The 27,761-nt window shown below is 39.0% G+C and overlaps 1 protein-coding gene across 1 annotated transcript; it reads right to left on the bottom strand.

The window, feature by feature from the left end:
- Window positions 1–264: 264 nt before the first annotated feature.
- On the bottom strand, window positions 265–27,698 carry CAPN6 (calpain 6). Its single transcript, XM_028523195.2, has 13 exons — window positions 27,561–27,698; window positions 20,237–20,416; window positions 9,390–9,521; window positions 8,181–8,389; window positions 7,504–7,696; window positions 6,747–6,940; window positions 6,412–6,489; window positions 6,119–6,305; window positions 4,433–4,555; window positions 4,050–4,252; window positions 3,370–3,488; window positions 2,869–3,005; window positions 265–2,272 (listed from the first exon to the last, which is right to left on the bottom strand). Exons 2-13 carry the CDS (start codon window positions 20,399–20,401, stop codon window positions 2,090–2,092), a joined length of 1,923 nt encoding a protein of 640 aa, XP_028378996.1. The 5' UTR covers window positions 20,402–20,416; window positions 27,561–27,698; the 3' UTR covers window positions 265–2,089.
- Window positions 27,699–27,761: the final 63 nt, after the last annotated feature.

Below are 27,761 nucleotides of genomic sequence, written 5' to 3'. Positions count from 1 at the left end.
ATTTCTAGTGTGTTCTAGGGTAGTGGTGCAGGGACAGGAAATGAGGGCTGTTCTTGAGGACTGTTCTGCTGATCTTAGGGACCCCTCCTCTGCCTGAACATTCTTATCTGTCAGAAAGCAGAGCTCAAGAAGAAGGAGACGAGCTTCTTCCATAGCCTCCTCTAAGATGGGCAAATGGCAAACTGAGTGGAATGTGTAAGCAAGTAAATGAAGTGTTCACATTCACTCAGCTCTAGGAGAGATGCTGAAAGGGAGGAGCTGGTATTTTTTCCTGTTGGAAGGTGTGCCCTTGAAAAATTGGTCATGGTAGCTTGATTTTGAATACAGTCCCAGAGGAATTTCAAAATCATGTAACTCCAAATATCATCCAAATATTCCTAAAAATGGAATAGAAGAGGGCCCCCCTCTCCATTCTCCCAATTCTATCTCTTCTTCAAACCTGGATGGAGGAGTGTACCATCCAAATGCATCCAATGCCCCTGCATTCATCAGACAACCATCAGTCAGGTTGCAAAAAGTATCACCACCCCTACTTCTAATGCCTCTGAAAGAAGTCACAATAAGGGGACACTCTTGCCTTCTCTCCTTCACCATCAAATCAAGTCAAAACTGGTAAATGTATTGAATGTGAATTTTATTGTGGTTTGGATTATGTAAGGCAGTGTGGTGAAGGCACTGCAGAAGTAACACATGCTGAAAAACATTATAGGAAATGAGCAAGCTAAAAATTACCCTACAAAATATTTTTAAATGAATGTGTGCAGGACTAAACTAGGTACTATGACTGTGATTTTTTTTTATCATTGCAGAAACATTGAAATATTTTGGGGGATGGGGACTTTGGGGGTTAAGGAAGGTTTCATTGAAGAGGTGGCCTTTATGCTTGTCCCTAAAGGAGGGGTAGAATGTTGGTAGATGAGATGGAGGGAAGAAGATTTCAGAACAACTGACCCTAGAGAAAATTCTGTAGAAGTACTGAAAAAATAAGAGGGAAAACACCCCCAGGGAGTGAAGCTTCTCAGCTGAGAAAAATGCCTGAGAGGCCTGGGCTGGGATCAAAGTCTCAAGGTCTCAGGTGGGGTCTTCAGTACCAATGATAAAATATTAGGAGGCACAAGACAATGGGATTGTTTGTAAACCTAGCAGCAGCAGGAGGTTTCACATTACAGTTAGGGGCCTAAAACTCTGTATTATGCCTGAATGGATTTTCTTATCCTTTCAGAGTGTGTGACACTTATTCATTCTTCCTCTTGCCCACTGACTGCTCGAATGGTAGTTGGTGTACAACCACAGGCATGTGTGTGAGTGTAGGTGTGTGTGGATGGGTGGGGGACTGAGGTTTTGTCTCCCATTGCAGCTTCTTCCACTTTTCCCCTTGTGGCATACAGCAGGCTTCCATTGAGCTGGGGCTCAGGCCCTTCCCATTTACTAGGCTTCAATGAACTCCAGCTCTTGATTAAGCACCTAAGAAGCTTCCTCAACATGAAGGTAAAATTTACTGTGGGAGATGACTTAGGTTATGGCAGGACCACACTTTCCAGAGGTGGTAATGATGATGGTGGTGATGGTAGTGGTGGTCGTGTTGGTGGTGGTGGTAGTAAGGACTGGGAACTTATAAGCAGGTTCTGGTAGCTGAATAAAATGCTGCTGGGTCATTTGTAGTATTCAGTCAGGAGCTGGGATATCAGGCTAGACCAGCTTGTCCATGATCACCCCATCTCCTTCCTCAACATGCTCTTATATAAGAGATATATTGGATACCGGACAGCAGTGGAGACATCTATAGGGTATCCAGGCTGTTGTCCTGCTTGAATCTCACCCTCAGAAGCTCTATAGATTTTTCTTGGCAAACATCTTCATGATTTCTGGTTGACTGTCACCTCCCCCTGTCCAGCTGCTGGAGGTATATAGGTTATGTAGCTACTGATGCTACTTGGATCAGGAGGTATTGGGGAACTTATCGGAAGAAAGGAAAAGTTAATTACTATTAATTTCTTTCTTTCAAAAGATTATGAATCTGAGATAAAATATGGCACCTGACAGAAAATAAAAGTATGGAAAACTGCCAGGATTTTCTGGAGGTGCAGATTTAGATCCCAGTAAGGTCATCGCTAGAAATAACCTTAAGGCTGATGTGGCCTTGCTTGACTTTGGCAGTTGGACCACCCTTCTTACGCAGGTACAGAGATTTTAGATCATGGCAGTCGCTGGGGTCAGCATCCAGAGTAACCTGCCCCAAGAACTGATCACAGAATTTTCGGCTGTTCCACACCTGAAGAAACAAGTTGAGAGAGTGAAGGTGAGCAACTGACTGTGAGATTGGACTTTTCCCAGTGGTATCTATAACCTAATGCTGAGCTTGGAAAGGTTTGTTTAAAAAACAAAAGATGATCTCTCCTGTTAGACTGAGGGAAGATTTCTCAAATAGTGATGAAAACCCAGCAAGTAGAGCTCAAGATCAACCTTGGTTTGTGAGATGGCTACCTAAACACAGCTGGCCAGAAGCATTAAGTGAGAAGGACAACCAAGCTAATGGTCCATCTTGACGTATCAGAATCAGGGTTATCTGAACTGGCATATGTTTCCCTCATGGGATTTTATAGTACATGTGTTAACATGTGTACCTGTGAGTATGAAGGCTTCTGCCAACAATAAAATAAATGGAAAAGAAGCCATTTAGGATGGGGATTAATAATAAGTAAGTCAATGTCTGTGCCTGGTAGGAAGTGTCTTTGAGTATGATACAAATTAAAAAAAAAAACAGATTAATCCTTGCTTTATATCCTAGACATATGCAAAGCACTTGGGATAATCTACTATCTGATATGAAATATGAGCCACTATGGGGTTCCCTAGTCACATTCTTACCTGCACTATAATAGGAATGTCAGTGGTCCTTCGGTAGAAAATGGCCTGTGTGTCAAAAATGGCATGAACAGTATTCTTTTGGACAGGAGAACGGACTTCTTCCTTTCCACACTTGATGACCAAATAGGGGTTCACAGCTGGATCAAAGTGACATTTGTTTTTAAGACAAGTATTAAAGTTCACTTTTCAGATAATCAAGAAACAATTTCACTAAATGTATTCTGTGACTTTGACCATAATACTAGGGTACCAGAATCATCTAAGACTTTTATTCATGATTCCCTAGTCTTTTCTACATTTTATGAGGGAATATAAAATGAATATTATGTAGACCTTGCCCAAAGAAGTTTACATTCTATTTTGCTATGGTTGAGAGCATAGAAAAGTGTTCTAGACTGAAAATACCACTGGAGAGAATCATTTGTGACCATCTTTTCTAACCACACATGCAACAAAAATGAAAGTAAACTTTGCTTTCCCAGATACCCTTGCAGTTCTTACTTTCATTGGTATACTTCTCCAGATCCTCAGCACTGTGAACAGTTATCTGGGTAACTACCTTTGGGTAGCCACGAGCCAGGTTCCAGCAAGACATCTTGGGCATATCCAGAGTCAGTTCCCTGGAACATCAAAAAGAAAACATGTTATTGATGATGAATGCCCTTTGATGAGGAGATAGGCTTGCCAAAGCAGACAATGTTGCTAAAAAGCATGAAACACTAAGTGACCTAGCCCATTCCTCCTCAGACATAGCTTACATTTGATGACTATGTTTTCCTTTCCCCTTGCTTTAAGGACCAGCAGATAAAGATCAAAGAAGGCAGGGTTGGGGTGAAAGGTAGCTTTGGTGACCCAACATTCAGAATATAATAGAGGAACAGTGAGGAGGGCCAGCTATGTAAGAGGAAAGAGAGTCATCCAGAGAACAGAAGATAAAGTATAAGTGGAAAATCTTAGGCTATAGGCCTGTTACCCTTAAAAGGCAGGTCAGAGCTTTCAAGCGAGGATCCCCCACTGAGGAATTTCTTATAATCCCACTTTAAAAAATATTTCTACCGAGTTAAAAAATATTTCAATTAGTGAACAAGTTGTTACTTTGAGTACTGCATACAGGGAGAGGGAAGGGGAAATTGGAGGTGAAGCAGAGAACTGGAGTTTTCAGGGCTGACCAAGGAAACAACCTGAGCTGGACAGGCACTTCAGAGAAGATTCGCAGGAGAAATTCACTGGTGCGGCCATGCTGAAACATGGTTGGGACAAGCACATAGTTGCCTTTCTTCAGGTACTTGCTCAGAAACACAGTACGGGTGTCAATGTAGGTGGATGTTCCAGCACGCTCCTGGATGTACAGGTGGTGAAGGCGGAATTTGCGGTTCATCTCCACCTGCAAATAAAGTCAAATAAAATGTCCCACTCCATTCAAGTCATAGTTTTTGTGTTGGAAGATACTAGGTCCTCTGCTTTCGTTATCTCTGGATGCTTCTTAATTTTCCTAACCCCAAGCCATCCTAATATTTTTATTCCATTTGCCACCATTCTCTCTTCTCCAAATGCCCATTCTTACCTTGAAGAGTTCAAAGCCAATGATGTAATTGTCAGGTCTTCCCATGTGGTGGTACGTACGCAGGTCCTTCTGTTGCAGTGACATGATGACCTTGTACCCATCCTCAGGCACAGTGAAGATGTACTAAGGGAAAAAGGCCAATAAGGAACTTAGCACTTCCATTTCAGATAAGCCAGCTCAAATTTCAGGGAAGAAAATTCTACTTTGGAAAATAGAAATGGGTTATTTTCTGGGCTTTGCAATTGACCACAATATGAGGCCTGGGATAATTCACTTACTTGATAAGTGTAGATCATGATACTTGATTTTCCCTATGGCATTCAGTATGTATTGAAAGAGATAACTTCATGCCTAGACCTTTGATACCAATGAAAAGATTCTTTGTTTTAGTAAGTTCTTGGTAAAATCTTGGGTATTTTTATTTTTATTATTGCCCTCTTGGTTTTAAAAGCTGTACACAGAAAAATTATAGAATATATAAAGGCAGAAAATATTCTTGTTTAACTTAATATGACAGTATAGCATCACCCTAAGCTAACCTCCTATTGCCTGCCCAGATGTGTGGCTTATGAAAGGGCTGGATCAACTCCTCGAGAATTGATGGTTTGCTATCACTGTTTTAGGAAAGTTGCAAGCTTATGCTACTGGAGAATCATGGTGTCACTGGCAAGTAAAACTAAAAGGACATCAGATTTCCCTCTTGCTCTTTCTCTATATTTATTTTTCTCCATCCCATTCTCCCTCCCTACATCCCTTCTTCTCTCCCTCTCTGTAGCAAGAAATAAATGGAGAACAAATGTAGAACCATGGGCTTTCAAGGCCCCCAAAGGCCAATTTTAACACTTAAAAGTGAAGCCCAAAGTGCCATTTCCTCAGTTTGGTATATGTGCTTGATACTTAAAACATTCCCAGTGTTGTAAATGGAGGTATAGGGAGGGAGTAATAGGAGCTTTCTTTTCTTTAGGAACAAGTAAAATAAAAGGGGTGGAGAAAATAAAAGTTAAGTGAATTAGGCCACTAGTCATCATATCCTTCAAAATGCCTGCCAGTGAGGTCAATGCAAAGAAAATACACACCCGTGTAAGGCTACAACACAGTCAAAATTCTTGTTTCCTGTGGATTAGCTCATCAGTACATTTAGGGATAAAACTATCAAGGTTATTATAGATTCAAGCTTTGGCTGTTAAAGATGAGATGAGGTCATTGGTAGGGTAGCTATTCAAATCTTGAGGGAAATGACCTGGTTCTAGATTAGAAAAGAGAGGCATAATGATGGGGTTCAAAAGACTAACCTGCATGAGAAAGAGAACACATTTAGTAAATGTGCACCCAAGAGAACAGTTGGGCGGGAAAAAATGAAAATAAATCAAGAAAGTTTCTGGGAGAAGATCCTTTTTCTCCAATGTGGGACCATAAGAAAGAAGTGGTGAGGGTGTCAAAGGGCCATACTCAACAATATGGCCAGGAGAGAGGTAGCCAGAGGAGAGGGCTCAAATTTATAGTGTTGTTAAGGTACATCCCTACAGAGACACAGTCTGCCATGCTTTACCAGCATCTTGGCTAAACCCTAGACATCTTGGTTGATAAATATTACACAATAGCTACTAATAGAAGAATTGATGTCAAAGAAATACTCTAAGGTGAGCTTGGGTTCCTATTGCCTTGATAACTTGAATTGATACAAACCTGAGGATTCTGCAGGAAGGTATCACGGTTGTTATAACAGCCTCCTGAACGGTTCATCAGGGGATCATCATCCACAGTCCAGCATCCAACCACTGATTCTAGCTCCTTGCGGCCAAAAATGGGGTTGTTCACATTGCGGCAGACATTCAGTTCATGAAAGTTGTGACAAAAGTCCTCCAGGCTCATCCTGAATGAAATGAGTACAGGAAAAAAATAAAGATGGTTCTTAATATCTGCCCCTTTAGTTCCATGTGGAAGCCACAATCCCCATAGCACAGAAGACTTCTCCTCACCAAAACTCTCCATCATCAGACATAACAAGTTCCAGGTTCTTGCGATCTGCTGCAGTCAGTTGCTGCCACTCTTCAGAACTTAAGGCAAATGAACAAAAAAGAAATAAGCCCTTATGTTTGCCATTGACTTGCTATAGTAAGCAATATGCCAAAGAAATAGAATGCATGAAGATTGGGCCTGCTTTATCCCACCTCTGGCTGGGTCAAAGATCTCATGTTTGAAAAGAGCCCACAGATGTCACTGAATATTAACAGCGCACTAGCAGTTTGGAGGAATGGGTTTGGGAGATCTATAAGGCTTTTGAGATACAGTGATCAAATGTAATGGCACTCACATTTCACTCCAGGGACCACTCCATTCCTGTCTCCCCAAGGGATTTCTCAGGCGAATCATATATAGTGTCTCAGTACTGAAAACTTCCACAAGTCTCTCTCCAAGACAGATCTTCCGAATATCAGTCATGGTGTAGGTATGGCCCTTCAGTAGACCCCAATCAGTTTCAACTTCTTGTTCTTCCTGATTGGGAGACTGAGAGCAAAGAAAGATATGTAAGAGCACAAGATTTGGAACACCCAAAGCCACATCTTCTTCCTTGATTTGTTTACCCCAGTATGGTTGATGCTAGTTCTCCCTATGCAGATAGAAATTTAATCCACACCTAAATTGACACAGAGAAAGTAAAGGAGCAGAAATAAAGAGTTTAATATAACAATTAATTTAAACAATCCAGATTCAAATTACCCACAGTACTACATTCATATTAACAGTATTAAAATTCGATGCAGCTGGTTTACTCCTTGCGCAAAAAAGCTATAACCTCAACATCCAAGAACAGACACAGAAGGGATGATTTAGCAGAGACTATTTACATCAACTCAAATGCTGGGTTGGTTCCCAGCAGGATGACTGGGACAAAAGGATAAGTAGTTAAAATTCCTCAGTCTGTGCCAAGGATTGATGTATATTGTTAGCATTCTGAGTCTTATAATGGTTTTTCATGAATCTCCAGAGTAAAGGAGATTCCCTACTACATTTTGTAGTCTCCTCTGTCAGAAATGGGCTAGGAGTGGTTGTTTTTGATGAATACAAACCTCAATGGAGCAACAGATCAGACCTCCTTTGGTAAATGTTTTGTACAGTTCTCTGAACAGCTTGTACTTCTCCTCAACAAGTTCTGTGTATCTTCCCTTCTGCATGTCAACAGTTTCAGCCAGTGTGCCAGTGAAGTCCACTATGACATCAGTGGTGGTCAAACCATCAAGGGCTTCGTAACAGCCAAGCAGCCTGGGAACAAATATACAAGGTTATCTTTGTAAAATTATTTTTCCAGGTTAGGGACATGTTGTTCCAAGAATTAGAACAGCCCCTTTCCAGCTATACTTTACCATCTGGTTTTTCTCTAAGTATGACATGAGAGTTATTTTGAGACTGTAGTAAGACATTTCTAGGCTTAGGCTATGTCTGTCAAGGACAATCCATGCAGAAACTTCTCTCTACAGGAAAATACTAGACAAGAAGAAAATTGGAGGCCATGATACTGTGTCATTTGCAGATTAGCAACAGGAAGGGACAACTAGGAGCAGATGAAAGTTAATAGAAACCAGAACAGCTGATTTCTCTATAATCTAGGATTTCTTAGGGGCATTCTGAGATCCAAAGCAATGTCTTATATCTGACTTGGATCAATTTAAACTAAGGGAAAGAATCAACTCCCATGAAAATATGCGGCCTTCCTTTCCTCATGTGTTAGTCAACCCCCACTCCTTACTTTGCATAAGCTTTTTCCAATAGAGCATTCCAAAACTCATTCATGGAGGTGGAGAAAGAGAAAACCAGATCTCCATTGATGGTGGGTAGCAAGTCATCAATCACCACCTCAGTCCATTCTCCAAAATGCCAGAAACGAAAGCGAAATATCCCAGCATATTTAACTGGTTTTCGAGGGTCCCAGTCCTGTTCCTTATGGTTGGGAATTGTCTGGAAATATAAGAATATTCACTCAACTATTATATACTGGACTATATCCAAATATTGAGATTACAATTGACTTCCAGCATATCCATGTGGCAACAGGAAGCCCACTAAATACATCTGGTTTGGATCTATATTGGGAAGTCCTAGGTAGGGCATTTTTTCAACAACTATTGCTTTCCCCATTCAGTTTTACTAAGGACAGTATTACCATGTCTGTCCTGAATACATAGAGAGTGACTGGAGACAGCCAGTTAGGGGTTAAATTATTTCCCACAGATAATCTACAAACTTGACAATAAGAAACTGTGTATATAAACATGTTCATGGTTGTATGTTTAACCACATAGCCAAGGCATTTTGAAAATTAAATTCAGTCAAAATGCAAGACCTCCTGTGGTTTCAGTTTCTAAAAGTCCATCCTGGAGACTTCATGTACATTCTATAGAATATAGATTTAATTCACAACTTGAGTAAAATCTACATTTCTATACAATTACCCATTAATCTACTAAGATTATTTTTTCTGAAGAAAATGCTCTTTGTTCCAAATCAAAACTTTATTGCCCTGAACTCTAAATGCCAAGAAAATTGTGCTCTTAATAGTTTATTAGAACTTCTTCAAAGATCTATTTTCATCTTTGTCACATTTTAGTTATTCCTGGCCCCTACTAGCTTTATATCCCAGTAGGTACAGAGAATAAAATTAGGCCAAGCTATTGCATCAAAATGCTGCAAGTGACAAAAGATCAACCAATATATATGATAAAGCACATAAACTAAAATATTAATTGTATAGCCTGTTTGAATATATGGGTTTTTACTGTAAAATTCTTTCAAGTTTCTGATTTCTTAAAAATCTCATAATAAAATGGAGGGGAGTTACCTAGTTAATACTGACTTCAAGAAGTAGACAATCTAGAAGGTTATGAGCTGACTTTTTCTGAAATTATTGAGGAAGACAAGAAGTTTGTAACTGAGTGAAGTCCCATAGGAGACACAATACCTTTGTCCAGTGAGACTCCTGAACAGCCAAACAGGAGAATGCAGGGACCATTGGCTTGTGCCCCAGTCTCCCTTGGATCAACTGGTGGTTGCTGATGTTGCCCACAATCAGGTAGGGGTCATCACAGATGTCCTGTGTATACAAAAATTGGCTTAAGAATCTGGGAAGTATTTTCAAAGAGTCAATGTAAGCTCATCTAAGAAGGATAGAAGAGGTGGGGTCAAAGGACACACACAGGTGAAATGAAAGGGAAGTTTGGGGGCTATGAGGAAAACCACAAAGCAGTAGGTCATCTCCACAGGAAAAGGATAATGTGGGAAAGTGGCAGAAGAAATGGAAGAAAAGGATGCAATGAAACAGGATGAGGTGTGCTGGTCAGGGCTTTCAGACATAGCTATTACTGGGGTTTAGAAGAGTTTTCAGAACAGCGGTTAGCTTTTACAGAGGAGAACTAGGGATTAGCACATTATATTCTGATCCTATTTGCCAGAATGAGATTTTCTGAAGCCCTTGTGCTTAGAAAGGTGACTAAATTTGAGACAAAGCCTGGTGGAAGTAAACATAAATACCCCTCCTTCTCTAGGAAAATTATTTAGGAAAACTTTTTCATGAAGATCTTTCCTAACATAAAGCAAAGGCAAAGTGGTCTCCATAGCAACTATATTTTCCCACATTTTTGGATAAATATAGATAGCAACAACACTGGTAGCAAGTAGTAATAGATCACTCACAGGAGCATTTTAACAGACACTCTTTTCCCTCAATGGATGTTCTGAGGGAAGCTGGATAGAGTGGGGGCAGCATTTGTTTGGAGTGTATATGTGTGTCTTCCCCAACATATCATTAACATTGTCATTCCAACTGCAAGTAGGAAAATAAGACCCAAATAATATAATTACAACAAAACATGATGAAGACACAATGGAGACATTTTCAAGGAATAACCAGTACCTAGAGGATGGATCCCCAAAGTTTCCCTGGTGAGTAGGTTGAATTACAGTGGCAATGTTCAAGTTGAAGCCTTAGGAGCCACTAGAGTTAGGCAGTTAGGGAGGGATATGAAGACATCATGGGTAGAGAGACAAGCATGGCCAAAGGTATACCCACATGCATGACACAATATAATTGAATACATGCTTGTGTGATTCAGAATATTAGCACTTGCAAAGTTAAAAGCCAGGAAATACCAATGAAGTTTTGAATAGATGGAGAAAACTTCCTGGAGGAGGCCATTGGACAGTACCTTGTCATTCTGTTTACCCAGCAGAAACAAATCCTAGCCTCAAATGGAAAGGAAATCTAGACATATGTTTACTTAAAATTATTAAAGAGAGACAGCTATATTTTTCTGGTTCTCAAACCTCTGTTTTAAATGGGCATAATTCTCCTTGATTAAGAGTCTGGTCTACAGAATGAAACATTCCATCTATTCTTTAAAAGCCAAAAGAACCCTGGAAAGGAAAAAGCATGCTGAGTAGAGACAAGTCCAAATTGAAGATTAATTGGGCCTTCTTCTGCCAAAAGGAGAGCGTTAGGTGGGGTGTCAGCTTTGGGTTTTCTGTTTTTTGTTTGTTTATTTGTTTTTTAATGTGTGACTGGTGTCTCATCAATACTTGTGTGTCTTAGGAAAGACTTCAACCTTACTAAAATTTTTTATGGGTTGGGAGCTGCCTGTTTTGTCATTTACTGAACATAAAGCAAGTATGTAGGATGGACTAGATTCTTTTCTTGTATTGTTTCCTTGTCCTTTCTAAGATGGAAGTAAACACAGTTTTTCCTTCCTGGGTCAGGTGTTACTATTTTATTTGGCAAAGACATGAATTTATACAATGATTTCTTGGACTTAGATGATGCATACCATCGTTTCTTAGGATGGAAAAACAATACAGTGAACACTGGTGTGTGTAAAAGTGTCTTTTAGATCATTAAGGAAAATTATTTTCTGCCTTTATGTGGAGTTATTAGTGGTTTGGCTAACATTACAGTGTCTTCAATTTATACAAAGGTTTCATTTCATAGCAGGGATCTAGGCTCAGCCATCACTTTTGGCATGTCAACTTCTATCCAAGATGTAAAGAGTCACACATGTGAAGAAAAAAACATGTAAAGTCAAATTGAGGACCCAGGTAATTACTCTCTTGTCAACCTAAGTGTGTGTGTGTGTGTGTGTGTGTGTGTAAATTTAACTAGAATCATGGGAGAATATATATCTGGGCAAAAACTTACCTTACTTTGTATTTCCTTTTATAAACTGGCCCATGCCCCAGTTTTACTTTACCATTTTTATACACGGAAAATGGCTATTTAACTGTGTTTTTTTAAACATTATAAATTAACAGTTTACAGACTGTCAAAGCTGCAAAAAATTTTAGAGACTATTTAGTCGACCTGTTTATTTTACAAATGAGGGTGGGCAGCAACTTGACCTTTGATAATCTAGCTAATTAGTAGACCTAGCATTTAAGTTTTAGGCCCTTCAAAACCATATACAGTTAGAGAAAGGACCTCAAGACCTCAACTGGTCCATTCTTTTGCCTTTAGGTAATATTGTGCAACTTTTCAGGGACAGAGATGCAACTACCTCTCAGTCATCCACCCCTTTGTTTTATGCTTCTTTGCTTAACACTTAGAAAGGTCTCCACTATTATGAAAGACTTGCTTGAATCATGTCTTAGCTTTTGGTTCCAGGCTAAACCTCATTAGTAAGGTTTAATTTTCTCAATTTAATACAACAAATATGAACCCATCTATTCTGTATTTTATAACCATGATGTGAAACTTGGAAGCAAATCTTTTTAAGCCATATTTTCTATCTCTTTAAGGAAGTGAAAAACTAAGAATCAGCTAAGGAGATAAAAAGGGTGAAGCGTTATGAGCCAATGCAAATCTAAAAGTGGTAGGGAGTGGAGTTGGGGGTGAGGTCACACCTCACATAATCACATATTTGGGTGGCTTGGAAGGGGAGGAAGATTGCTGAGCTCCTAATGGGTCCCAACTGTGTTGGCACAGTTAATGTGACCTTTAAATGTTTTTTTTTTTTTTTGTCAAGACAAAAAAGCTCTTGGGGGAAAGCACACACAAGTAGGAAGTCAAGCACTAAGAGTAAAGCCAGGAATGCTCCCTGCATATCCCCACCCTTGAGCCAAAGCCTTCCAAAGAAAGCAGCTTGTCTAGGAAATATGCTCTCTTAGCTGAGCATTAACATACCTTCCCATTGTCCTCACCTCATCCCCTTTACCAGATACCTCTGGGAGGGAGAGGGAGGCAGGCAATTACAATTGTTTGGGCCCTGTACATGTCACTCTATGTGGCTCCCTTTGCACCTACCACATACACATCTCTAGAATTTTTTTAACACATGTAAAATTTGATGACAGTAAACACTGATGTCCAGGGTAAGCCTCAAGGACCATATTAAAATGAAAGGATTCCTAGAAAGTCAGAAGAATGGAGATATTTTTGAAGTGCTACGTGCACAGTCCAGTAGTACTGGAGGGATGATGGCATGGATACCTACAAGTGAGGCCAGCCCTATGGCAGGTATATTATGACTAAGCCCAGGGCTGTAAGTAGTCCCAGAAGATTCAGGGTTGCCATTCAGGACCTGTGGGCTTTGTGAACTAGTCCAGGTTGCCATTATCTTATCCTTGGGATATTGAACTATCTATAGATAGGACATCGAAAGACAAACCCAGGCACAGGGACTAGTGTTGAACCAGCCTCTCAAGGAGTCCATTTTACCTGCTGGGGAGTTGTGCTTCTGCATGAAGATATTATCATCAGTAAAACATTCTCTTCCTAGCTCTTCCAAGGAAAGCTCAATATGGAACCCAGGAATAAGGTCTTAAGCCCAACGTCCACTTCCAACCTGGACAACCAAGTCACAACGTAATATCTTTTTATTTGAATCTTCAAGCTTTTGTTAGGAGACTTCAGGTATAAATTCCAAACTGCTTTATTGGGAAGAATTTATATATTCATGCAATATTCATTCATTGTGCACAAAGGATCTTATTGGGATGGTGCAATTGTTCTAAAACTGGATTGTGATAATATTTACAAAACTGTAAATTTACTAAAAAACAATGCATTATATACTTAAAAAGATAAATTTTATAGTATATAAATTGCATTTTGATAAAGCTGTAAAATATTTTTAAAGCAGAATTTAAAATAAATATAGGATAAATGGAAAGCGTATGGGTCTATTCAACTGTCTTCAAGTATGTCAACAGTGAAAAATACTTAGGACTACTGGGAGGGCATAATCTATGGGAAGAAAATGAAATTTATGAACAGTTGAGGCCAAAACTACTGTGCGGAGGTGTCAGAGTCAACTGGGTGTTGGCAATTCCCATTAGCACAAAGACAGAAGTGTTTCCTCCTTTATCATTCCTTCACATGCAATCTATCACCAAGGCTTGTGTCCTGTACTTCTAATATCTCCCCTCATCAACCTTTCCCTTCCATTCCTATCCTCTTTGCTTTAATCCAGAACCTTACTACCCTCCTCCCATCCAGTGTAGTGAAATGGCCCCTGGGGAAGATATTACCTAGTGGAAGATGTGGGCAAGAGCAATGGTAGTCAAAGCTGAGCTCAAAATTGACCAGAACTGATAGAAGATCTTGTGCAAGTGCCCTTGTTTCTCCCACAGCTAGCTGTGCAAATCCCCATGAGGCTTTGCTCAATTTTAGTTTGAGATTAGATTAGATTAAATTAGAGAGTCTTCCTCTAAGACACTATGGTAACTGAGTATGAGTCATTCAGGAAAAAAAGCCAGAGAGTAGCTGGAGGGAGCTGAAGAAGAGATTTTCCATGAGAATGTGGTGGCCAGATTTCAGGATAAAAATCTTACCTGCAGTCTTATTATCACACTGTAACTCAGTAAAACTCAGCTATTAGAATTTACTAAGACTTTATATGTTGAAGACCAAGGAATACAGGAAAGTCCAGGAGTACATGTCTCAGGCAATATACCTGTGCACCCAGTAAGCTATGACAGTGGCTAGGGTCATGGGCCACTGGAGGCATTAAGGAAAAATATTTTCCTCTGGATGGTATGGGTGTTAAATAATTGCAAAACACTCTGTCTATCTAAAGTGGCTCCTTAGTAGATACCAAGGGAACAGCAAGTGGGAAAAAGAGGAACTCAATGTGTCCTAGGCTGGTAGGGCTTGGCTAGTTGACTCATATTGGTTGGTTCAGTTAGCAATGGTGATAACAGGCACAGGTGCTTATAAAGGCAGAGACTTTTCAACACAGGACAGGAAAGAGACAGACGATATTAGGTTAATTATGCTTCTTCCATTTTAGAGACTTTAAAATAGGACTGGTTGAGTATGAGGCTATGAGACATGCAAAGGGACAAGAAGTCTGTAAGCTTCTATGCAGAACAGGATTTCAACCTTGCCAATCAGAGGGGTGAGGCCAATGACCCATCTTGTCTTCTTGAGCCAATTCAGAGAGGCCCAGGGCTGTCTCTTGGCTTTCCTGATGGGAATCCAGAGAACTTTGACATTGTTCTTGACCACAGGCTTGGCCTCTACACTGACTGAAAAGAAATCCAAAGCTTTTTGAGGAGACTGAGATGGTGGTCCAGAAACCTGTATTTTCCCTATTCCCCACAAGAGGTCCCCTCTCCAACCACTTCAATCCACAATGATCTTTCTTTTTTCAGAACCTTACATGGTTTATTGTTTATATGCTTGAAAATAGCATTTCTTATATCAGCATTAATTTATTATTTAACTCATTGATAGCACAATATCTATGTCTTCAACTACAATGGAAGAGCCTCACCCCAGGCTATGTCTGTATCGTGTACAGAAGCTGGCATAGAGTAGGTACTCAATAAATGTTTTCAAAGTGCTTCTCCCTTTGGGCTTAATTAAGAGTTAGCTCACTTTATGCTTTCAAAAAGGAAAGTATGGATCAACTCATGATATACAAAATCTGGAAAGTGGTAGAACTGATTGGAGAACTATGCGTTTTAACAAGAGACACATGCAACTCTATTTTCCTAAAATGTCAGCATGGTAGAAACTAATGTGGGCTTTGCAGTCAAAAGTGGTTCAAATCCTAGCATGTTAACAATCTGATCCTGAGCAGACTCTTATCTCCCTGACACCCAATTTTCTCATGCATAAAATGGACATAGTATCTACCTTTATTTTTTTAAATGAGGAAAAATGATATCAAAGTGATTTTTAGATATCTATCTTGCTAAGCCATGGAAAATTAGGATGAAGTAAAAATATGCACAGGAAACTCCAAAACACAATATCCAGGCCCATAGTAGGCATGCCATAAATGCTGATTCCTTTTCTGCCCATCTCCATGCACCCTCTCTTTCTGCCATTCCCTCACTGTTGAAGAAGAATTGCTTGCTTCAGAGGGAAGATGGACTATTGCCACAGTTACTAAGTTTTTTTTTTCTTCCCTGCTAATCCACCTAGTATTCAATCCACAGAATTTGAAATATAAAGGTGAAGCACAAAGGACTGAGCCAAGACAGAGGAAGAGTGTGTCAAAAGACTAGCCAACACAGGAAGCACCATTGGCTTGATTCACATCTGAGGAATGCCTTAATGTTGGCTTGCAATTTTGGTGCCCATTGCATCTCCTCCCACCTCCTCTAGCAATCATTCATTTCTCCAGTCAGCAATCAGCAATCATTCCTCCTTTCTTCTATATCTTCAACATCTTCTGCTTTATTGTTTATTGTTTTATTCATTAATTTCCCTAAAAACCTCCCTCAATTTCCTGCTTCCTTTTCAGGTACTTAAGCCTTACTAATCTCCTTTCTTTTATATCCAAGCATTATAAAAGAATGGTGCCCCTCATTATCACCATCCATTCATAAGTGGCTCCAGACAATATAGCTCTATTTTCTTCATGCATTTCTGGAAAAAAAAACTTACCTTTTTGTATACCCAATTAGTGACTGATGAATGAATTCTCCTCACATTTCCCAGATTTTATTGCAGGTCAGTGATATGCAGGGATGTCAACAACTGGACACACATAAAGTCAGGAGGAATGTAATATTCTTTCTGATGGAGAGATTTCTCCAGGTCTCATACTTTCAATGGCTATCATACTTTATGAGAAAAAACTGAGACATTGACCTAGGGGTTATTATGTTCAGTGAAATGAACTAGTCAGAGAAAGTTAAATACCATATGATCTCACTTATATGTGGAATCCAAAGAACATAATAAATGAGCAAAAAAAATTGAAACATAGAAATAGAGAGCACACTAGTGGTTGCCAGAGAAGAGAGGGTTGGGGAACTGGGAGAGAAAGGTGGAAGAATTAAAAAGTACAAGTTTGTAGTCACAAAATAGTGATGGGGATATAAAGTAAAGTATAGGGAATATAATCAATAATATGATAACTATGTATGGTGCCAGGTGGGTACTAGAATTATTGAGGGGAACTCTGTGCAAAATATACAATTGTCTAACCACTAAGTTGTAGACCTGAAACCAATATGAAATAATATTTAAAGTAAACTGTAATTGAAAAATGAAAAACAAATTTAAAAAGGAGACATCTTTTTATTATTTAATTTTTTATTGTTGTTCAAGTACAGTTGTCTCCATTTTCACCTCCCTCCCATGTCCCTCCACCCCATCTACCCCCTTTGGCTTTGTCCATGTGTTATTTATATGTGTTCTTTGATGGCCCTTCCCCTATTTTCCTCCAATATCCCTCTTCCCCCTCTGGTTACTGTCAGTTTATTCTTTATTTCAATGCCTCTGGTTATATTTTATTATTTATTTATTTATTTGTATTGCATTTTTGGTACTTTTTCCATTACCATTTATCTCCCATATTTGTTTTTTAATTGTATTTTTCCCATTACCATTTAGTCCCCTTATACCCTCTTATTTGTTTTTTTTAAATATATTTTATTGATTATGTTATTATACTTGTCCAATTCCCCCCTTTATTCCCCTTCACCCTGCAACCCCTTCCACCCACATTCCCCTCCCCCTTAGTTCATGTCCATGGGTTGTACACATAAGTTATTTACATTTCCTATACTATTCTTAACCTCTCCCTATTTTGTACCTACCATTTATACTTCTTATTCCCAGTATCTTTCCCCTATTCTCCCCCTCCCCATCCCAGCTGATAACCCTCCATATGATCTCCATTTCTGTGATTGTGTTCCTGTTCTAGTTGTTTGCTTATTTTTTAAAAATTTTTGGTTTGGTTATGGATAGTTGTGAGTTTGTTGTCATTTTACTATTCATAATTTTGATCTTCTTTTTCTTATATAAGTCTGTTTAACATTTCATATAATAAGGAGTTGGTGATGATGAACTCCTTCAACTTGACCTTAACTGGGAAGCACTTTATCTGCCCTTCCATTCTAAATGATAGCTTTGCTGGATAGAATAATCATGGATGTATGTCCTTGCCTTTCATGACTTCGGATAATTTTTTCCATCCCCTTCTTGCCTGTAATGTTTCTTTCAAGAAATCAGCTGATAATCTTATGGGAACTCCTTTGTAGGTAACTGTCTCCTTTTCTCTCTGCTTTTAAGATTCTCTCTGTCTCTTTTGTCTTGGCTAATGTAATTATGATGTGCCTTTATTGTGTGCTTCCTTGGGTCCAACTTCTTTGGGACTCTCTGAGCTTCCTGGACTTCCTGGAAGTCTGTTTCCTTTGCCATATTACAGAACTTCTTCTTTATTATTTTTTCAAATAAGTGAGACTTCTGGCAAAGATGAGGTGTAGGTAGATACACTGTGCCTTCTCGCACAACCAAAAGAAGGACAGCAAATTTAAAAACAAAAAAAACAATCAGAACTGCCAGAAAATCAAACTGTATGGAAGTCCGACAACCAAAGAGTTAAAGAAGAATTATTCATCCAGACAGATAGGAGGGGCAGAGAGGACTCATGGCAAGGTGGCAGTTGGAAGACCAGGGCACGAAGTGGAGGCTGGCTGAGTGGGTGTTCCCACATTTGAGTGCACATAAACCAAGAGGAACAACTGGGGACCCAGACAGACTGTGCAACCCAGGGTTCCAGTGCAGGGAAATAAAGCCTCAAAACCTGTGACTAAAAAAATCTGGGTGGTTGTGGCAGCAGGAGAAACTCCCAGCCTCACAGGAAAGTTCATTGGAGAGACAAGGGGGTCCTAGAATATACACAAACCCACCCACCCAGGAATCAGGACCAGAAGGACACAATTTGTTTGTGGGTAGTGGGGGAAGTGACTGAAAGACATCCAAGAACCCAACAAGTGGCATTTTTTCCTCTTGGACCCCTTTCCCACATACAGCACCACAATGCAGCAATGTGGGTTGCCCTGCCCTGGTGAATAGCTAAGGCTCCATCCCTTACTACATAGCAGGTGTGCCAAGACAAAAACAATGGCCCAAAAAAAAAAAAAAAAAAAACAGATCAAAGCTCCATAAAAAAAAAACAACTAAGTGATGATAAGATAGCCAATCTACCAGATGCAGAGTTCAAAACACTGGTAATCAGGATGCTCACAGAGATGGTTGAGTATGGTTGCAAAATAGAGGAAAAAGTGAAGGCTATGCAAAATTAAATAAAGGAAAATGTACAGGGAACGAACAGTAAAGGAAAGGAAACCGGGACTCAAATCAACAGTTTGGACCAGAAGAAAGAAAGAAACATTCAACCAGAACAAAATGAAGAAACAAGAATTAAAAAAAAAAAAATGAGGAGAGGCTTAGGAACTTCTAGGACAACTTTAAATATTCCAACACCTGAATCATAGGGTTCCATAAAGAGAATAGGAAGAACAGGAAAGTGAAAACTTATTTGAAAAAATATACCCCCTTATTTGAATTGCACAGAAAACAAGAGCCTTAACATGACTGATGTATCTTGGCACCTCCTGTTGGCAACCTACATCAACTGAAGTTGCTCTTTTAAGAATTCTATTTAGGAGTTTAAGCTAAACTAAAGAGTGATAGCTTGCTCATTGAAGAAGGCAAACCTTAAGTACCTAACTGAGGTAGTTCCATAATAGTGCCTCAGAAGGTATGTCATTAAATAGAATCAGAAAATCTTCAGGATATTTTGAAGGTACAAGAATTTGCATTTTATAACAGTCCTCTGTAGCTTATATACTTGGTCATACACTTTGGGAAGGAACCCAGGTAGTATATTCTTCTATCCAGTTATACCATTTAGACATAGCAAGGTTATCATTTGTTCTCCAGAGTCCATCATCTTATCATTTTATGCACTGAGCTTCCTCTTGTCTAGGGCTTGCAAAGGGGTAAAAAGAGGTGATTTGGTGACAACATATGGATGTCCCACAAAGGACCACAGTAACCATTAATAGGTGGTGAAAGAGCTGCAGTCCTACTTGAATCCCACTTTGCTAATTGTGGGAGGATATGGGTGATGGTATCCAAAAAGCAGCAAATAAGCCTCCCTCACCCAATGCAACTCCATCTTCTCCCTATAGAGCTCATTTCATTTGTACCTATCATATAAAGAACTTTCCTTCTTGCTGGTCTGAGATTACCATAAAGCCACTGTGATAGAAAACTCAGTAAAGAGTGTAGTTTTTTGAGTCACCATATTTACTCAAATAAACTTCCAGAGAAGATAAAAATGATATATTTCTTTTTTGTTCTTTTAAAATTACTAAATCTGATAAAATTTAGCTAAAAGTCAAGATTCCTCAAGCTATAGCCAGCCAAAATCATAGGTTCTTAAAACCTCCCATTTTAAAGCTGTCTCCTAAGTTGGTCTATATGCAATAGGCTGAGTGAGTGGAATAAATAGTGGACCAAGAAGTTATAATGAAAGAGATAAAAAGGAGAAAGAAGTTGAAAAAGAAACTTACCTGGGGACGTTTCCATACCACCTTCCCGGGAAGCAGTCTGTTGTAAAAAAGTGAATCATTCTCAGGCAAAAAAGTTGGATCACAGAAAAGTATGCCATTTTTGATGCATTCCTGTTTCAGTTCCTGGTACTTTTGGTTTTTGAAGAGCTTCAGAGGAGGACCCATGGTGTTGAACTATGTCTAGAATGAGAAAAAATTGTTGGTATTAGAGGAAGAAGTTCTTGAGTCTTTTAAAGATTACCTGAGATTAGACAAATGGTAATCATTCTAGTGATTTATTCCTGAAGCTAGGCACTTCAAGTTTGGCTTTAATGGGAAAGTCACCACTTTGGGGGTAGAGGGATGGAAGATCTAGGCTCTGCAACTAATTAGTTTGGGGCTTTGGGTGAGGCACCTAAACCATTCTTGGGCCACAGTTTTTTTATCTGACAAACAAGAAAATATGTGCCTTAATAATGTTATTGGAAAAATAGATAATAAATGTTAAGATTGCTAGTTAAGCATGAGTCACTATAATTTAGAGGGCAATCTTCCATTTTATACTAGCAGGGAGGAGTTCAAGGCAGTAAAAAACCCCAAAATGTTTAATTTGTGATGAAGAAAAAAAATTGGTTTACTACATTCAGAATAAATTGGTGCTCTGAAGGGCCACACTTTGTGCTTGAGGGGAAAAAAGCAACTCCTTTCACTTTTAACAATCCCTTTTACATAGATCCTTTTCCCTTTTATCATTAAAGAGCTTTGCATTTTTATTAGTGGCCAGAAAGGCTAATGCAAGAACCAGAGCTCAGAGAAGATGGCCTCCAAAGACAAGGAAAGACAGAAATATTTTATGTCTTTCTTCTTCAAAGCCTAATGTGCAATAATTTGCTCTTGATAAAAGGCAGACTCTGAAATTCAATTTCACCAATGTGGTGGACTATAGATTCTTATCCCATGGCAATACACTGCTGCTTTCTTTTCTAAAAAAAAAAATCTCACATGACTAAATAGAAAATTAATATAGTGGCTCTTCAGGCAAAGTATATCAGAGTGCCTCACACTCAAATGCCCCTAATAACTGGTTTTTATGAGGATAACTTGAAAAGCATATTTAATTTTATTTTTTAAAAGATTTTATTTATTTATTTTTAGAGAGGGAAGGGGAGAGAGAGAGGGAGAGAGAGAGAAACATCAATGTGCGGTTGCTGGGGGTTATGGCCTGCAACCCAGGAATGTACCCTGGCTGGGAATCGAACCTGGGACACTTTGGTTCCCAGCCCGCGCTCAATCCACTGAGCTACGCCAGCCAGGGCTGCAAATTTGATTTTAAATAGCCTTAGAGTGATAATAAATTTTTAATCCTTCACTTGATCACAAAGATAGATTTGTAATGACTTTAATGATCTTCTCCTGAAATTCAATGGTAGATAATAGGGGGGTTGTGAAATTTACATGGCACCAATTATTTAAAATATATATTTTAAGAATAACTGTGTCCATATTCTATGTTCACATGAGGGCTGAAAATAAAAATTCTAAGGTCAGAGTATCTGCTAAAAAATGGACAGGATGTGAAAAAAAAAAGACTAATTTTCACTTCAAGGATTATGTGTAGGTAACACAGCTCAAAAGCTGGTTAATAAAGCGTCAGTTGCTATTTTATAAAAAGTGTAATATAGTCCTTCCCTGTGTGATTATTGGTTCAATTCCCAGTCAGGGCACATGTTTGGGTTGCAGGTTCATCCCCAGTCTGGGAGCCGGCAAATGCGATTCCCGGCCTTGTTTTAAATTTATTTATTTTATTTTTTATTGTAGTTCTTATACAGTTGTCTCATTCCCACCAGCCCTGTTTTTTTCCCTACCCCACCCTGCTGTTAATGATATGATCCCTAGTCCCTTCACGGATTCCCAGTCTGGGTGCATATAAAGGCAACAAATTGATGCTTTTCTCACATCGATGTTTCTGTCTCTCACTTCCTCTCTCTTTTCTTCTCTCTCCAAAAAAAGAAATGGGAAATATCCTTGGATGAGTATAAAAAAGAAAGAAAAAAGTGTAATATAATCAGACCTCTCTACTATCTTATTTCATGTCCTTTCAGTATTATATTGAAATGTCTTACTGGTAAAGAAGTCTCACCATTTGAAAACCATAAAATATGTTAATTTAATGTTCTTTGTAACTTACAATATGCAAATATATAACAAGCTTACCATTTTTCTTAATCTAAGGAATAAGAAGCTAAAAATAACCACAATTTTTCATAGACCTATATATCAACATTTGTTTTTTCAAACTGAAGGCTATGGAACACTGCAAAATACTGAAATGCCTTCAGTTATCAGTTTTAAGTCTGCTCTCAATGTTTAAAAATTAAAGTGTATTTTATTGTACTTGAAGTTATGGATGGTATCACTAATAATTTTCCATTAGCAGTACCAGAGCCAATCTGAAGGTTTGCGCAGGCTCCTTTGTGGAGCCTGTTATAAATGAACCCCAATTTTTGCATGTGCTCAAACAAGATAATCACTACTGTGCCTCTTGCTTTTCCCTGGAAAGTTTTGGTGGATTGCCGTTAGCTGAGGACTATGAATGGGGGATAGTCTGAGACAAATTAGGATCTTTAGTTTGCTAGAACCTCCTAGTCCCTAATCATTTTGAATAAATGAGTATTTCCTGTTCTTTGGAAGACCCTCTGCCCCACCAGTCTCCTTTGCTACTCAATCAATGTTTAGGCAAGCAGGAGCCTACAAAGGGGACCCCTGTAATAAAAGAAGACCTGTCTAGAGACTAAAGCAGTATCCATTGCAAAAGAAAATCAGGTTTGATTTTAAGAACCAGTGTAATCCCAGGAGGCTCTTTCAGAGGCAGGATGCACAGCTGGTATGGATAGTTCAAGTCTTTAGACCTGCATTTTGTGAGCTCACAGTAAATAAGGAATAGCAGCTATCAACCTAAACTTTGACAGATTTTCATTAGAGTACAACTGTAGTCCCATGCCCTATTCAACTTGCAGTAGAATTGACCCCATTCTGACTAGTTATTAGGACAACTATGTTCCATTTGCTGTGACCATTGGTTTCTTAGTGCCTCAATTTTCATGTTGGGAGAGTGGGGTTATCTGTCCTGCCCTCTACACAGTGACTATAACTAATGAGAGGGTTAGTATAAAAGTATTTTCAATAACTAGAAAGTGCTCCATAAATGCAAGATGTACACTGTAAGCCATCTCATTGCCTGGTGCAGAGCTGGATATACAACCATTGTTCAAGAAATAATTGCTGAATGGATGAATGTGTTATGTAAAAAATTCACATTTATATGGCAAGTCATTGTTTGAAATACACATTTATGTTCATGATCACTTCATGGAAGTCAACTTTAGTAGACATTATCTGTCCCTTCTTTTTGTGTCTGTATAAATTGGGCAGCTCAGAGGAAGGGCAACTAGAAACTTGCAGAACCAACACAAACCTGGGTCTGTGTAATGCCTCAGCTTAAAGCTGTGGAATGTTCAGCTTTCCATCACACCATACTGCTTCTTTTGGTCACTACCTTTTTTTGAAAAAGGAATTTTTTTTTCAGCTCAAATAAAGAAAACTCTCCAAAGCAAACATAACACCTAACTTTGAGGCATACTGCCTAGAATTCATTGACATGGTGAAAATTTAAACAGTTCTTTCTTTCATGGTTTGATGATCATGGGAGAATCCAAATATTTGACATTTCAGGGTTCATTAGTTAACCCTCATAAGACTTTTAGAAACCCAGAAATTTGTAAGTTGGTTTTGCATAAGCAACTTGTTCTGTAAGAGAGTAGGAGAGTGAAGAAAGGTATGTCCCTTTTTTGCTATTTTGCTGCACTCAACTATGAAGAAGAGAGAACCTTTAGGTTAGTAACCACATATTAATAAACTCCATAAATAGAATCAAATCCAGGAACTTATGCTTATCAACTGACAAGAGCCTCTAGCTACCAAACAGCTAACAAAGGGAACTTGCACATCTAAGGAGAGAAACAACTTTTTCTTGAGACAAGTATCATGGGCAGCGAGTGTGGGTTTTATACTGCAATAATGGTCTTCAGCAATACTAATAGAATTTTGGACCCACTTCTTAGAGGACGAGTGCAAGGAAGGAAGAAGGCCAAGTGGATCAAAGCAAGTAGAGGGGGCAGATACAGAGTATGGGAAGTTGAGAATTGCCAGAGGAAGTTGAAGGAGCCTGCCACATAGAGCACAAGGCTGCAGTTAGGAGGGCAAGCATCTGCTACTCACTGGACTGGAAAGCTTGGGGAGCTGGACAAACCCTTAAGAGGAAAATAATTTGTTCTTTACCTGTGGGTTAGTTTTAGAGTAGGAACCAGATTTTGCTCTAAAAAATGAAATCTAACTCAGTTTATTACAAAGAATTATTAACTGATAGAAGAAACCTAGTCTGTGGTTTACACACTTCTGTTGATTTGGATGGGTAAGGGAGGGCATTATAAGTGGAGATAGGGAAAGAGCATGGCTTATGTCATATTGTCCCTGACTAGTTTCTTCTTTTCTCCAGTTTTGCCCTAGTGCTGTACCTGGGACAAAATTGGAGGTAAAACAATTAGGAGTTTTATTCATTCATTCATTCATTCATTCATTCATTTTTAGAGAAAGTGGAAGAGATGGAAAAAGAGAGGGAGAGAAATATCAATGTGTGGTTGCCTCTCATGTGCTCCCAATGGGAGACCTGGCCTACAACCCAGGCATGTGCTTTGACTGGGAATCGAACTGGTGACCCTTTGGTTCACTGTGTGGCATTCAGTCTACTAAGCTACACCAGCCAGGGTGCAATTGGGAGTTTTTGAAGAGCAAACTGAATGCAGAAGACCTAACCCTGTCTTGGTACAAAGTAGGAGTCACTTTAGCCATAATCAACAGTTCTTCTCACACCTGGGAGTAGTGCATTGCGAGTAATGGGGCTTGGAGAGGGAAAAGAAATAACAATTCAGCATCTACATGTTACACAGAGAATAGAGCTTCTATGTCTACACAGGCAGAGTCCTAGCCCACATCTATGGGCAAGCATCTACCAAAAGACAAATAGTTGTTCAGATTCAAATTGTTAGCCAGATATGCTGGGACCTGAAAGGGATCATAAAAGTCCTCTGATCCAGTCTTATCTAGGACACATCAAATTTACCCAGAAAGAAGACTCTGTTCAAAGACATTCAAAGGGAAAAAGAGTACATATTTTTTTTACAAATTCTGTTGTTGAAGAATTCTATCAAAAAATAAAAAGAAATTCAGAATCATAAAAAGAACACAGGTAGTCAAAGAGATCCAGTACCAAGTCTCAAATGTTGCCATTTGGTATAATTAACATCTGTGTCTCTCAGTTTCCCTATAAGCATAATGGGAATATGATGGTTGCCCCATATACCTTGTGGTGTTATTGGAGGGAATCTAATGAAATTAAGTGTATGAAAATGCTTATTAACTGTTAAGGATAATCCATGTAAGATTGTAGTATTAGGAATCATTCTTTTTTGCCAAATTAAATCCTTTTTTCTGTCCTTAGTAGAAAATGAGGAGATTTTATCACAATGCTTTAAATAAGATACTCAAGGCCATTTAAAAGACCAATATAAAATTGCTCATCTACCATTCAATATCTCCTTTTTTCTACCTTTCCTTTTTGGATGACTTGCTCTCCACTACTCGTTTTATCCCTCTTAAATAAATAAACTCATCCTACAAGTCTAATTTTATAGCCTTGTGAGAATCTATTCCCATTTTCTATAGCATTATGCTAGAAGAACTCTTAGAAATCACTTAACCCAAATCTTTGTTTTTACAGGAAGGTGAAGGGACTTGCCCAAGGTTACATAGTTAATAACAGAGCTAGCACTAAAACCAGGACCTTCTGAAATTTTTACCACAATTTTAAAAAGTTGGAGGTAAGAGTTACAAATACAAATCCTCAAAACATTGCTCTTGAAGATTTGCTCTGGTAAATTCTCATTGTCCTCTTCTTACAAGAATGCATTTCAGAGTTTTGTTTTTTAATTTCAAGCTGTCAGAAAGTGAGATGATTTCAAATGAAGGCTAATCAAAGAAACACTATTTGGGGATCACAAAGGGGCTTTTTCTGCTTTTAATTTAGGAACCAAAAACATACAAAGGATGCAGAAAGCATATTTTTTAACTTATTCCTGACTACACAAGTGTGTTTAGACTTTCTCCAGTCTGCTAGGGACTCTAAGGATAAATAAAGAATGCTATTTAAATACAAATTATTCACACAGACACACACAAATGTGCACTCACACGGGCATGCACACATATATGCATGCAAATTGCTAGAGGAATGAAAGGGTTAATTAGCAGTCCCCCAAAGAATCTTTAAAAAAAGTTTAGACTATAAAATGTTCTTAATTTCACAGCAAAGATTTTTAAATGAGACATTAGCCAAAGTTCAAGAAAACATCAGTACAAACCAGGATGCTTTATCCTGGAGCTAGAAGTGACTATCAGGATGGCAAAATTTGTTTAATTTTCCTATGTGTTTTTCACCAAACTTCAAGCTCCAAATCTTCAGAACCAATTTTCAACTGCAATGCCCCCATACTTTTTCTGCCCTCCACCCCACCCAATGAAGCCCCTAGAATACCAGTGGCAGTGTTGTGGGTGGATGGGGTGGGGAGGGTAGAACCACAACTGCAAATCAAAATTGAAACCAAATTAAAAATTAGAGAAGAACAAAACCAGGCCAGCCAGGGACTGAAAATAAAATAAGTCAAGATCAACCTGTCATCAGGGCAGGGGGACTCCTAACTGTGCAAACAGGACAGCTTCTGCTGCCACTCCCTCCTGTGCAACAGTGCACAGCCCATGCACCCCACTTCCAATGCTTTAAGCTTTTTGTACAGTGCGATTTCAAGATTTTGTCTGCATTTCAATAATTTGCCCACAGCTCTGGGTCAGCAAGAGCTAGAATGAATCCTTGGCAGTCAGCCTGGGTTTTCCCTCTCACTTGCCTAAGGAAGGCTTGTCCTTTCTTACCGGGGATTCCTGGGAACAGAAGACAAAAAGAAAAAAGAAAAAAAAAAACAGCTATCACCAGAACAATCTCATTGCCAGATAACCACAATCACCTCACACACACCCAAAAATAACCAATCAAAAAATTCCATTAGTTTGGAAGTTTCCAAACTATTACACACACACATTCATCCAGACAAACCATAAAATCAAAGCTGTGGATTTTGATTAACTATAAAGTTCAAGTTTCTTCACTTCTTTTATACACCAAGTTATCCAGCAAATAAAATTCCAGGATAAGTTTGTGAATGCCCTCTCTACTCACCTGAGTTATCCCAGTTGCTGCTGCTTCTGCTGCTCTTGGTCAGGTAACCCCTACAAAGTCTGTTCAGTCAGTGTGGCTGAACAAAGATTCTGGCTTTCTTAACCTGAAAACTATTTGGGCTGTACCAAGCTCTGCTCACAGGGGGAGGTGACTCGCAGAAACTTCAGGAAACTTTGCCCCGCCTGGCAGTCAGAAACTGAT

This window comes from Phyllostomus discolor, chromosome X (genome assembly GCF_004126475.2).
Source record: "Phyllostomus discolor isolate MPI-MPIP mPhyDis1 chromosome X, mPhyDis1.pri.v3, whole genome shotgun sequence".
NCBI lineage: Eukaryota > Metazoa > Chordata > Mammalia > Chiroptera > Phyllostomidae > Phyllostomus > Phyllostomus discolor.
The sequence above is the reverse complement of the archived record's forward strand: the minus strand, read 5'-3'. Positions and strand labels throughout refer to the sequence as shown.